Source organism: Lissotriton vulgaris, chromosome 1_1 (assembly GCF_964263255.1).
Source record: "Lissotriton vulgaris chromosome 1_1, aLisVul1.2, whole genome shotgun sequence".
NCBI lineage: Eukaryota > Metazoa > Chordata > Amphibia > Caudata > Salamandridae > Lissotriton > Lissotriton vulgaris.
Window position 1 is genome coordinate 470,806,970 of NC_141685.1, and position 14,621 is coordinate 470,821,590.

At 43.3% G+C, this 14,621-nt stretch overlaps 1 protein-coding gene across 1 annotated transcript in view; it reads left to right on the top strand.

Moving 5' to 3' along the window:
* The window catches only part of LOC147747365 (interleukin-12 receptor subunit beta-2-like), a 553,753-nt gene that overhangs the window by 203,257 nt on the left and 335,875 nt on the right, over positions 1-14,621 (top strand). Inside the window, exon 6 of the mRNA XM_086936246.1 lies at positions 12,604-12,785. Within this exon, the coding sequence (XP_086792372.1) occupies positions 12,604-12,785 (182 nt within the window). The remainder of the gene's footprint in view (positions 1-12,603; positions 12,786-14,621) is intronic.

A 14,621-nucleotide genomic window follows, 5' to 3' on the forward strand; every position in this document is an offset into this window, starting at 1 on the left:
TCCAGCAGATCAATGGGACCGCAATGGGCTGCAGGTTTGCTCCCTCTTATGCCTGCCTCTTTATGGAGTGGTATGAGAGGGAGCATGCCTGGGCGAGATGTGCCTCCCCCTAGACTCAATACATTGTGTATTGGGGGAGGTACATCGATGATGTAATATGTTTGTGGTCGGGGTCCACGCAACACTTGGAGCAGTACTTTGCCTACTTGAATAATAATGCTCTCAATGTTAAATGTACTATGTCTTACCACAAGGAGAGCCTCTCTGGATATAACATTTTACGTTGAACATGGCATGATTCAAAGTACTTTATATCGCAAAGAGACATCATGTAATTCTGTACTACATGCGGAAAGTGCGCATGCTAGGCCTGTCATCAAGAACATAGCCTTTGGGGAACTGACTCGCATCAGGAGGAACTGTAGCGAGCAAGCGAGCTTTCATACGAATGTTATGGAGACCAAAAAACGATTCCTCAAACAAGGCTACGATGTTGAAACCTTGGACAAAGCTGAGGCTAGAATAAACATGATTGACAGGGATGCCACTCTGTGTGACAAACCACGGAAATATGATCTACAGAATAGGCTTGTCAAAGCCAGGTTCATTACACAATACACTATGCATAGTGATAACATCTTTAATGTGTTTCGGAAGAATTGGCACCTGTTAACTGTGATCCCTGGACTTAAAGAACATATAGGTGATTCTCCATTAATTATATAATGGAGAGGCACATCCTTGCGGAATCAGTTGTGCCCAACCTATATTATGGCATCTTCTAGGAGTGGAACCTAGCTTCCTCCCATACCAAAAGGCTGTGGAACATGTAATGTCTGTCCTATGGACAAGAATAGAACTCTATCATTCTCATACAACAACGAAATAACCTATGTTATCAATCAGCTTAGTAATTGTAACACCACACATGTTGTCTATGTTCTAGGATGCAAATGTGGAAAGATCTATGTGGGCAGTACCATTCGCCCTTTAAAACTCTGCATCCAAGAACACCGCAGGGCGATCATTAGTCGAGATTCTAGATATCCTATTACTGAGCATTATAACACTGTACACCCAGGAGACCATGCATTCTGGTTCCATGCCATTGATCATGTCCCCCCCAATAAGAGGGTTGGAAATAGAGAACTACTGCTTAGATGGGTTGAGTCTAAATAGATTATTGTGCCGATATTGTTTAAGTGAGAATAAAATTACTGTGTCTTGAATATTTAACTTGGATTTTCCTGTTTAGACAGCTGTATAGCTTATGATATAGGGGTTATCATTAGTTTTGCTAACTTGATACTTAACGTACCTTGTCATTAAATTTGATCCAGGGTTACTTATACGCTCTGAACTAACTCAGATCCTACACTGTCCACATCAATTGGGCTGACTATCGCCTTGATACTCTAAGCGGGACGTGAATTACATAAGAGTACTCTGGTGAGAGCACACCAGAACAAGCGGCGTTCGCTCTGCGAAACGCGTCTCTGACTCTTGGGTGAATAAAATTTGAAGCACGAATTTTGGGTCCGTGTCCTGTTTGCTGGCATCGCGTGAGTAAAGACGTGGCAGCCGTGCTGACAGGATTTCATGATATACATATATATATATATATATATATATATATATATATATAGCTCCACATTTCCCTTTCCCTCTGTCACTAAGATAGTAATTTTTCTCCTTCCAGTAATTTTCTCCTTACATATCTTTGTTCCAACTGTTTTAGATTTTGAAAACTGGGTATAAACACTGCTACAGTGATGATAAAAGACGTTTTTGTGTAATTGAATTGTGGGTCTTGTCTTTGGTGATCCAATCAAATGTTAGTGCCTTAGAGTTTAAAGTATGTGTGTATTTTTGAATTGAATCATTATATATATGTGCTTTTTATGTATTTTTATATGTACATATATATATGTTATATGGATCAAATGTAGTTTTGTAAATTTGTCTGGTCTTTTTGTATTTTGTATGTGGTTATTTATGTATTGTCTCATGTTGGTTTCAGCCCTGATGAAATTCCTATAAAAGGAATGAAACGCGTTGGCTGTTGTCCTGTCTTAAATCTAAAGAAGAATAAAAGAAATTCTAAACAATCACATTGGCCATTGTGACTTCATCCCTGGTGCTGCCTCCATTCTTCTTCAATCTGGGTTTCCTTAGTTTGTTCAATTAGAGATAGGTAGTCGCCTGGAAGGTGGTAGAAGATATGCAGGCTGCATAAGGGCTTATGTTTGCTTGTGATGTCTATACGTAAATATTCACAGGATGAGAGGTTTGCTGAAGGGGACTATTTTGCTAAGAGAGAGTTCTTGTAGATACAGGCTATGCCACCTCCTGTTCTCTTAACTCAATCGAGTCTGATAATGTTGTGGCTCGGAAGGACTAGAATGTGAAGGATGGGACCTGAGGAGTCGGTGAGCCAAGTTTAGGACAGGATACGGAGGTCAAGTTCCTGAGCAAGGATGAGATCGGCAAGGTCTGTGGCATGTTTCACCGCTGATCTACAGTTGAATAACATGTATTTCAGGTGTGATTTGTGGTCAGTGAGTGAGGGCTGTTGAATGAGGATCTGCATGAGGTTAATAAAGTTTAAGGCATTGGCGTTGTGTCTGGGAGCTTTATGCGGTTAGAAGTGATGCGTTGTATAGCCTCCGAGTTGCCTTGCTTGGGATTAGTCGCTCCAGGTACATTTTAAAGTGGCTGTTTGTGAAGTTCCAGAGGGGGACCGGGATGACCATAAGAGAGTGGTTGCAAGCTCAGAGGAGGGAGAGAATATCTGGTTCTTATAAATGTTTTTTGGATCTGGTGGGTCTAGATGGGGCGTGGGGGTAGGGAGTGGTGTTCCAGTTCTGGCCTGGGGGTTTCTGCCCGAGGTCACTCGGTAACAAAGTGGAAGGAGATGGTAGTTTAGGGTGATGTTGGATCATATGCAGGATTCCTGCGAGGTCTTGTTGGAAGGTCACGGGCCAGCACCAAGGTGATGTTAATGAAATTTTGTATGTCAGTTTTGATTTTTAGAAGTTCACTGTTTATTTCCTTGAGCTTAGAAGCAGGATCAGATTGTGGATCATGGCTCTTGTGGAGGGAAGGAGGAGGGTTGTTCACTAGGGTGGAGGTAGGCGAGTCCCAGAAAAGGGGACAATGAGGATGGAGGACGTCCCTTGAGGAGGATTTACACCTCTGCTGTACAGGAGAGCAAGGTAAGTGGGTGTTAGAATTGGCGTGAAGAAGGAGTTTGGGTGGAAGAGTGACGGGTTAGAGAGTCAAGGATTAGAGAGGGATGAGGATGGTACAAAAAACGTTGCTGTTACAGTACTACCCATCCTTCTATTTTGTGTATAACCAGACACCTGCACTAAAGGTCAAGTGTCTGGGGTTTGATTTGATGATACCTTGCCATTCCTAAGCAAATAAATGTTGCATCCTGTGTGATACACTGGTTTCCCTCTTGCCTCTTTTTTGATCGTGTTCAAAAGACCAATTGTGGACAATACAAATATTTTATCACACCTTGTTCCTTTTCTATCTTTTGCTTGTGCTTAGGCAAAAATCATTGGCAAAGGCAATAGATCTGCAGGAGGCGAGACTTACTTGCTTTGCCAATGCTTGTCCTTTCTGTTGTGGCCAGGCCTGAACCCATTTTGGGTAATTAACCTGTTTAACATGATAGGTTTTGATTCTATTACAATGCAGCTGAAGGTATGTTAGGAAATATTAGCAACAAAGACAGTTAACCTATAACTGTAGTAAGGTACAGGAAGTCTATAGCCATGGAAAAGAATTTAAAAAATCACAATTATTAAAAGGATGGGCTAGTATAAAGTTAATATGCTAGAGAATATTCTAGTTCCAAGGAGATTAAGGGCTTGATGTACTAAACATTTTTATAGTCACAAACAGTACAAACTACTGTTTGCGACCATGGAAACGTTTTTTTGCCAAGTACTAATGGCATTTAAAGAGTCAGTAAATTTGTAATGACTACTAAAAGTGGTTTTTGACTCCAAACCAAATTACTAGTTAAAAGGGGTGCATTGTAGCATCCCTTCCAAATAACAGTTGTGAATGAAATATGGTAAAGTTTTGTGACCGAAATTTGTCCACAAAACATAATTACTGATTCCCGAGTTGTGATGGTATCGACTCACAAAAGGTGACTTTAAAAACAAAACGTTGTTGGGGAGTAGGCAGTGGTCCAGCTGATCACTGCGAACTCTAAAACAAGCTTGTTGAATAATGTACAAAGTTATTTTAAAATGCAGCATTATTTTCAGGAAGGAAATCAAGCTGCATTTTGAAAAAAAATGGTTACTCTATTAAAAGTCGATCACAGGCTTAATGGTCTGCTGATCCAATGCCACAACCCCTCTGATGGCCACCAATCAGAGTGAGTCAGAATTTACAACCTACCTCATTAATATTCATGAGGTAGATGGGATTGTGACTCACTACAAATTGGAATTTTTAAAACCAACCTATTAGTATATAGTTTCGTCGGTAAAATTCTACACTGGCCACAAAAATTCTGGTCGCAAATCTAGACCAGCTTTTTGCAACCAATGTTTAGTACAGTGAGCATAGAGTAATAATTTTTCCTACTTTTGATGATTTGGTTACTGATCTTATGCAGAAACAGGAAATTATTTTAACACAACTTCTGAAAAAATAATGAAGACACACTGAAAATGAGTATAGATAGGCAAGGCTAACACATGAATGATAGATGTTTTATAATTATTAATTAGGTAAAACAAGATTGATAATTTCAATCTGCTTTCAGGCCTGGGCACAGCACCAAAACCACTATTCTTCACATTGTAGACAAAGCTCTTCAAGCCCTTGACCAAGGCAAAACATGTCTCTTAATCCTACTGGATTTTTCCTCGGCTTTTGACACAGTCAACCATGAAAAACTACTTGAACACCTCAAACACCGGATGAGAATAGAAAGTACTGTCATCAAATGGTGTGGTTCCTTCCTCCAGAACAGCTCCCAGAGATTCTCAGTTAACAACAACCTATCTGCGCCCTCCCCGATAACAATCAGTGTCCCTCAAGGCTCAAATCTGCCCCCTACCCTCTTCAATCTCTACCTTGAACTGTTAGCTGAAATACTCCGCACTGCACTGTCAACATTTCCTTCCACATGTAAGCCGACGATACTCAGATCTACATCAAAATCTCATCTCTAGAGGGGATTATCTCTAACGTTAACTGTTCAATGGCTCACCAGCAATCAGCTCAAACTGAATGCACAATAAACAGAGTTCCTTTTCATCTCCCCCCTAAGAACACTACTAACATCCTGGAATAGACTAACTCGATCACAGCACTTAACTGCACACCAACCATAGTGAAATCTGCTAAATCTCTCGGCATAACCCTGGACATTAACCTGAATATGCATGACCACATCAACTCAATGGCCAAAACTTGCAGGTTCCACCTGGGCTAATTAAAAAAAATACAACCCTTCCTTGAAGCTGCAGACCTAAAAATCGCAGTTCAGGAGTTTGTTATCTCCAGGATTGAATACGGCTGCTCAACCCTATCTGGCCTACCCAAGATCTCCACTGCCCCCCATAAAAGCGTGCCTCATCGCCGCAGCAAGACTTTTAACACGCTCACAAAAATGTGGCCACATCTCTCCACATCTGAAGGCACTGAACTGGCTCCCCTTTGAAGCCAAAGTCCAGCTCAAACTGGCCTGTATCACGCACAAAGCCTTTACACGAATTCCCCCGAATATCTCGCCAAGAAACTCTTGGTATCTGGGGGAGTCAGAATCTCCCGGTACGCCAGAGACCTTGTGTTACAGCCACCTCACTCCCATAAGGATAAAACCTACAACCATGCCTTCTCTTGGCCGCACCAAGAACATGGAACTTGCTGCTGTCCTCCATCAGAAGAATATCTTCTCTGTCAACCTTTAAGAAGGGAGCTAAAACATTTCTAATGAGCAAATTCCTCCCATAATTCTCTTTCACTGTGCACTTAGCTCTGCGGCATTACTGAAAAACGTCTTGTCTGCTTGGTTGCTCCTATTCTTTGTACTGTTCTATTATTCTCTCATATGTAATTGTTAACTCTCTCTGCATATTGCTGACATGTCATCCCTCATATTAATTTCTGGTTTTCACTGCATTTTGTCGCCCCTCTGATTATTGTATATATCCTGGTTACCTTTGAATGTAGTCACTTCACTCTATCCCTATCCATATTTTTTGCCTATGTCAAACCTGTATACAATGTGTTATCCCTGTGAAGCGCTCTGATACCCTAACGGGTCATGCTCGCGCTCTATAAATCATTAAATAAAGAAATAAGTCTATTCAGCAAGAAAAATTACAAGCTGCAACCACCAGAATCGTTTTAAGGAATGGGCAGGTGGCCTCGGCCCCCAGCTTCCAAAGTGGCCACTTACACAAGGGATTATGACAAATTGAAGATGCCCTCTCTTTCTGTGTTGTTATTACTCAATGTCTCCATCTCTCTCTGCCTACATATATCTGACTCTGTTACTTTATCTCACCTATCTGTTGCTTGGTCATCTTTCTCTCTCCTATCTTGCTTACCCTGCGTTACAACTCTATCTACTTCATTATCTCCTCTAACGTTCGAATGCCTTCCTCTGTATAACTTGCCTCTCTCCTCTTTGTACCTTACCCTTGTCGACTTAATGTCTCTCCACTTCTCAATCTTGATGGTTCATATTTCTTTCTCACCAATCACTCAATTCAGGTCCTCTCTGTACCTCGCGTATTAGGCTACCCCCCTCTATCTCCGTAACCTCTCTGTAGCACAACCTTCCTCTTGTTCTCGGCCTCACTTATATTTCAGTACCATGGGCCTCTCCTTACTTCAATTCACTACTTCCACGTTTTACCCCTGCCTCTCTACTTTTTTTTACATCCCTGTGTATTTACATCTATCTTTATTTCTACTTTCTCTTTTTTACCTCTTCTGTGTACTTCACCAACCTTTCAATATACCTCACTCTAGCCACCTCTCTCTACCTATTTCATTACCTCTTCCCTCGCTACATCTATACCACTAACTAGTCTACCTACCTCAGCTATATCACACCCCTCTCTCTGCAGCTTTCTGCTGTTTCCATCTCACCTGCCTGTATTTGTTATCTGTCCCCCTCTATGCACTTCAGTTCTCTATGCACTTCTTCTCTTTTTAATCTCACATTGCTCTCGCTACGTTTCTATCAACCTCACACATTTCTACCTCTCACTCCTCTCTATCTAAACACTCTCTGCCTCACACCTCTCTCTACCTCATTGTTTCTACGTCACATTTATCTCAATATTTCATCATTCTGTACCCCACCTTTCTCACTATAAAACCTTTCAATTCACCTCACCCCTTATTTGCTATCTCACCCCTTCCCTTTCCGCTCCTTCACTGTTTTTTCTACCTCCTCTCTCTCACTTCTTTAGCCTTTCTCGCTATCTTTCTCTAGCTGTACCTGTTTATCCACCTATCATTGCCCCCTGTTGCTCTCTCATCTCTGTCTGTAATTCCTTCTCTGTTGCCACTCATCCTCTCTACTTCACCACTCTCTCTCTCTATCTCACCCTATCTTTCTGCTTGTGTGTCAGCCTTATCTCTCTTTCGTTAATTTGTTTCTATCTACAATTCATCTCTTTCAGTATTCCACTCTTCTCTCCCATCCTTGCATGGCTCTCTGTATTTATCCTTATTTCTCCTCTTTCTATGTCTACCGCTACGACTCTTTGTTTCTACCACTCTCTAACTCACTGGTCACTTCCTACCTTGCCTCTCTACCTCATCCCTTGGTGTGCCCTCGCCTTTCCCATCTCTCTGCCTTTCCTTCTCCCCATCTGTAGCTCTTTCATTCTATCTTGCTACCATACTCTTAAACCCTACCATTCTTTTGTCCTGTATTTTCCTACCTGTCTTTTCCTCTTTTTATCTCTCTGTATCTTTCTTATGGATTACCTAACCTTTCTCTGTTTACTTTATGTCTCTATCTGCCTCATTGCTCTATTTACCTTATCTCTATCCTTACCTCCTCTCTCCTTTTTTAGGTCTCGTAGCGAAAACACAGCGCGTCAGCGCTGTGTCTCGCCAGAGATCTTTTGTTGCCGACTGTGCTTCCCAGGAGACAGTGCCGGCCGCGCGCATCGCCTTGGAGGCGATTTGAAACTGGAACGCGCGCTGTGGCCAGGCGCTGTCTCCTGGGAAGCTCAAGCACCACACACGCATGCGCATACACACAGACACACACACAAGCGCCCACGCACGCACATACATACATACAGAGACACCCCCCCTCACACATACATACACACACACGCGCACACACACACAAGTGCACCGAGGCCCCACTCCCCCGCCGTCACCGTCGCACACATACATACACACACGAGCATACACTCACACACACAAGTGCACCAAGCCCCCCCAGCCTTTTGGAACTTACCTGGCCAATGTCGGGGACTCTGCTCTCAGCACGCGGCGCCCAAGCTCCTGCTGGCGCGGCCCCGGGGCTCTACACCGCTCACAGGAGCCCCGGGCCGCGAGACGCATTGACTCCGCCTGCCTCCTCTTCCGGTCTGGACGTGGCCCCGCCCCCGTCACAGGCGACCATGCCTGACTTCCAGGGCGGCCGCGGCGGGATTCCGGGGGCATTTTAATAGCAGTCATTGTTGGCACGTTCTGTTCCGGGACAGCACGGTTTTGTGTCGCTGCGTGCATATGTGCGCGGGCGTGGATCTGACCACTGGCAGTGCCGGCTGAGTCCGGGCACGGGGGCTGCCGCCGGCACAGCGGTCGCCTTGGCTTTGTTCAGCTGTGAGATGCAGCGTGAGCGCCTCCTCGCTCTGTGAGGAACCCCCAGGGGAGCGGAACACAAGATGCTTATTAGAAACATGTTCACACACGATACAATTCAAACACGCGAATCCATGCCAGCACGTGACTGTATATGCGGGGCCTGGCGTATGTGGATAATACGTATTGTTGGGCCTAAACCAACCAGTTACTGCCGGCAGCGCGTGGTCAACTTCCGAGAGGAACTGGGTGTTGAGGAGTGCAGTAAGCACACGTGCACTTAAACGCTGCACCATTTACATTACATTGAATTAATGGACACGGTGACCAGGGTCACATATCCGATTGTGTAGTAAAGTAGGGGTATCTGTGGCAGTAGAGGCGCTACCCAACAAAGTGTCAAACAGCATCCATGTCATCGCTGCGACTTTCGGCCAGTCCTGTTTTTACAGCCTACGACACTAAGCATGCTGGGACTAGTAGTTTTACTCTACGTATACCACGCTATCAGCCCGCGAGTCTCGGAATGTTCATTACAGTTACTTGAAATAAGGAAGACTGAAAGTCATCCCCATTACTCGTGACGTGGGGCCATTTAACAGCCATGACTGCAGCCTAGACACGGGCTGTGCTGAGACTCAGTCGGAGCCTCAGCCGCCAATTCCCACCCTCCCTATGTATTGTTGGGGAGGGGGGTGGGGGTGCTGGTGGGGGCAGGGAGCGAGCGGAGATTCAGCGCTGAGGCACGGGTAAAGAGAGGGCACGGGTGCCGTGAGCGGGGGTATCATTGACATAAGCCTGCGCTCTCACAGACTGCGGACACGGAGCCTGATGGCCTGCTGCCGCTGAATCCGAGCCCAGAAACATTATGTCATGGTGTTATAAAGCGATTACCGCCTCCCCAGGGGAGGGGGCGCTCGGGTCATCCAGCCATTCACACGTGTCATGTAAATACAACTCATATTGCATTACAAATGCTATAGGTGTCACATTTGCAAATGTTATAGCTATTGGCATTGTCATATGCAATGCCAATAACTCAAACTTTAATGCTGCGAGACCTATTGCATTGTAAATGCTTGTTTCTAGTTGGAGGGTGCCAGGCAGATTCAGCTTTCAGTTATGTTAACGTGCTCCTGTTTGTCAAAATGTAACATATAATTCCCTGCTTGCAATATGGGTAGAGGATGTGGCCTAACGGCCAGAGCTGTCGACCTCGAAGTGGGGAACCGGGTTCCAGTCATGGCAGGGTCGCACAACATCCTGTGATTCTGGGTAAAGTGCTCATGTAAAGCACTCTGATACCTTCGGGTCTAGTTCAAGCTATATAAAACTTTTTTTTAAAACAAGACCCCAAAATATGTCTTGCCCAGGGGCCCAAAACACCTTAAGTTGGCAATGGGCCTCACAATTTTTTTGTCCCCTGCCTCACAAACCTTCTGGTGTAACTGTTTTGAACCAACAGTATCTATCCTTAAGTGCTTTGCTGTGAGGAAGCTAGTTGTACTAAAAATGTTTGACCGTATTTCAACATCCAGGAGACAAGCTCATCGGCTTAAAGTGAAACAAAGTTTACTTCCAAGTCCTAAGCCGCATGCATGGATTTTTTACGAACTGGAGAAATCTTGTCATAAACACAGAGGGGCAGATTTACAAGCCCCTTGTGTCATTTTTATGACACTGTTGCGTCACTTCTGTGACGCAGCGGCATCGTTAACCATGCACCACTATGCAACAGATTTACAACGTGACACATCTAGTGAGATGTGTCACATTGTAAAGCCCTGCGCTACATTATACCTGCATCAGGTATAAAGTATGCAGGGTGGGCGTTACGTTGCAAGGAAGCCCCGTAAAAGTGCTGCAGTGAAGTCTACAAGATTTCACGGAGTCACTATTACGTCCCTGCTGCGTCAAACCTTATGCTTGCTTGTAGCAGGCATAAGGGGTGACGCAGGACAACATGTATAGGCTGGCCCTGAGCAGTGCTGAAGTTGCGTCATGCTTGCGACACGACTCCAGCACTGTGTCACCTATACGCTGACAGATGCGTCACACATCTGCCTCTCCTTGCGCCACAGTGCGCCGCATTGTAAATGTGGCGCATCCATGGTGGAGCAAGGGGTTCCTAACGTCATGCACCATAACTGGCGCACCCCTGCTGATTTGCAGGTATGCACCAGTTATTGTAAATCTGCCCCAGATTTTCGAGATGCTTTCTGGCTCAATCTATATGCCTCAGTTCCACTGCACTGCTCCCTGTTCCACAATCTTGCACGTGAACCTGAACCTTCACTATGATATCAGGGGCTCGCATTTAGGACCAGCTCCTATCTTGGGCTCCACAATAGGTGCAGCCATCTTAACTTTAAGAAATGTCTTTCCATTGATTAACTACAGCTGGCCTTTGTCCTCTCGCCACAACTTTCCGGCTGGTTGTTTGATACCCTCAGCAGCATATATAAGTGCTGGAAGTAAGGGTGCAGGGGGTGCTGCAGCACCCCAAAATAACCATGCTGGAGATAAGAAAGTGAATGAGCAATAAATGTGCCTTTAAATACATTTTCATCTTGTCGCAGTTGCTGTGCTTCAAAGACAGAGATCACATGTCAGGCTCTGTCTTCTGACTAATTGCTGCTTATTCTTTTAACATGGAGGTAGGTGTTCGCTTTTTTTCTGTCTGATAGGATTTTTTAAAGTGAACTATGTGATAATCTCGCTAGGGCACAGGAAGTGTAAAAGAAAAGGAAAGGCTGTAGTATGTCATTTTGTCACCCAGCAAAATTTAAATACCTCTTAAAATTTTGTTAAGATATTTCATAATATATCAGCAGTTGGAAACGCCCAAGTTAAGCAATTTGTTTTGCAATTCTGAACTGGGATAGAATCAAAGATTTTAACAGAATCAAAGCATATCAACAGATGCACAACTGGAATATTCACTAAAACCCAATTTCTGCTCATCATTGCTTGCATGATTCATAGTTTTATCAGCAAACCTGTATGTCTATGTATATTTAGTGGCCATTTCAATGGAAAATGTGCTGCCTTTAAACAAGAGTGCACTACCACACCATGCTTTAATAGCAGCCGCGGTCCATGCAGGTAGCAGCGGTGGGGCGGTGGGGCCAACTTGAGGGAGGATATGGAGGGAAGATGCAGAGGGAAAATTAATTATTTGTTTAATTTTCCCTCTGCATTGTCCCTCGAAATCCCCCCCAAAGCGGCCCCAAACGCAGTTACCTACACGGACCGCGGCTGTTTAATAGTATATTTGTGACAGTTGCTCCATAATACACCCTTAGCACTCTCCTGCTGAATACATTTGCTACACATGTGCTTTAAGTAACATTTGTATTTTTCATAATGCCTATGACTTAAATGACATAACATTGATGACAGCACCCCCACTGTGAAAATTGTTGCAGCACTACTGGTAGCATGATGCTTTTTGGAGAGAGAAAAGAAAATGTTACAAGTATAGATATAAATAGGTATGTTCAATTTGACCATTTATGAACCTGTTTCCCTATTATATATTTGATTTCTTTTGCCCATCGTGTAAAATCATTCACTCTCATAGTTCAATGTACCTTAGCGCCATTGATTTGAATTACTCAACATATGTAATTACATTAAAATACTTTAATTACTTCAAAACTTGCCAATGATTTTTAAAGCATTTATATGCAGATTTTCTAAATGCTATGTAGTTGTATTAGAAAGATAAAGTAACAGCAGTACATATTGTTGCCTCTATAAACATTAACTGTTGTATTGTAGGTTAGAAAATGGAACACACCGTTGGATTTTGAATGCCTCACAAAAAGACAGACATACATTTGACTCTCATTTTCTCTCAATAAATCTAAATCGTGAAACAAAGTACACAACTATAGTGAACGCCTTAAACTATCTTGGAAAAACCAGCTCACTCCCCTTGGAATTCACATTTTTTGATATAGGTAAGTGATTCTTTTTCATCACAGTCTAAACTGGTTGACGCAGAGATAAATAAATAGAATGGCTACTAATAGGTGTCGGTGTAAAATAATAACAGCATGTGATTGGTCAGACATCAGCAAAGAGCCTCTGTTCGTGCTGCCATAAACAGCATTCTCGGGGTTCTTTTCAGAGCTCGGTATTACCACTATTTTACAAACGCAGAGAGCAATTGGCAAAGTTGGAAACTGAAACCAACAGTTTTTTAAACTGCCCCTGGATTCCTATGGGGTCCGTCATTATCGATGTCCAAAGTATCTGCAAGTCTGGGGGAGAAGAAAACTAGACACAATCCTGAGCACTCAGAATGAGGTCCTAGGACTGAAGCATTAAAAAAGACTGTGTGGTTTGCAGGTCTCTATACCTTTTCCTCATGTACTTATTGCTATCCAACTCCTTAAAGCTGGTAGCTTTTAATAATAGAATCATGTCCTGTCTAAAACAAGAGGCAATAGCTCCAGGCACCGAATGAAAGGGGGCAGGAGGGGGAAGTTCTAATAAACCAATGCATTTTACAGCTTGATGGGCAACATTCATCTTTATTAATTTGGAAAGGACTGTTTGCTGGGTCTGTTGTATATTATAGTTGGGTTTGTTCAGAATTGCACAACCAGTGAGTGTTAATTGGAGCACTAATAACAGCTTTTCTTTTCTATACTGTATGTATTGATGTATGTATATGGCATTTCATTTTTTTAGGTTCTTTTTTTATTGAAGTATTTAAACAATAAATCATAACAAAAGCCAGTATGACATATAGCCAACAACTTAGGGGCTGATTATGATGTCCGGCGGAGTTGCCTCCACCCAACATCATCTCGGTCATGGGACCAACCTACACCCGGTGGGCAGTCCAGACCAGCCCATAGGTTGCGACCAAACACTGTTAGGTCGCATTCTTACATTTTACAATGGGAGCATGCATTTCGGCTGTAAACCGGCCAGAATGCATGCTCCTATTGTAAAATGGGAGGTGCAGTTCATCCCTGCACCCTCTGGCAGGCACCTCAAGGTGCCTGCCACGGGGTGCAGGGATCAAAAGGGGGACACCAACCGGAGGCCGTGCACCCAAGGGGGCCATGCTGGGGGCCCCAAATGCAAGTTCTGACAGCCTTTCTCTGTCAGAAAGGTCGGCACAGAAAGGCTTAAAAAATCCGACATCGTAATCCCAAGGGCAGAAAGAGCCGCCCTTGGGATTACAGTCCACATTCCGACTGGCCGACGGGCTCTCCGAGCCAATCAGAAGCTAGTCAGAATGACAGGTCGGATTCCTTTCTAACTGCCTCTATTGTAATGAGGTGTTCGGAAAGGAATCCAACCGGCATATTACGATGCAGTCGTATAGGCTCCGACCAGGGGTCGGAGCCTTTATGACCGCATCGTAATTTGCTCCATAGTAGTATGTAACCAATATATAAAGATAAAGAGAAATAGAAATAAAAAAATCAAAAAGAATAAGTCACCGAAAAGGCAGTTTATGGAGTGATGTTATAATAGAAAATAATAAAGAAAGCTAGAAGGAGAGAAAAAGAAGGAAAAAGAATAAAGTGGAAAGAAGAAAGTATGAAGGATATCAAGACCATGTTGAGACAAAATTATAAAATAGTAAAAGATGATAACAAAATATCCTATTAAAATTAAAATGAAAATAACATTAATAATACTCCATAGCATAGACTAAATTCATCAAAAAAGGTGTCCATCAATTTGGGTGGAGTATTGTAGGAAAACGGTGCTCTTAGGGAAATCTGCATAGGGTATTTGATTCAATTAGAGTTAGGTGCAGTGCAAAGAGGTAG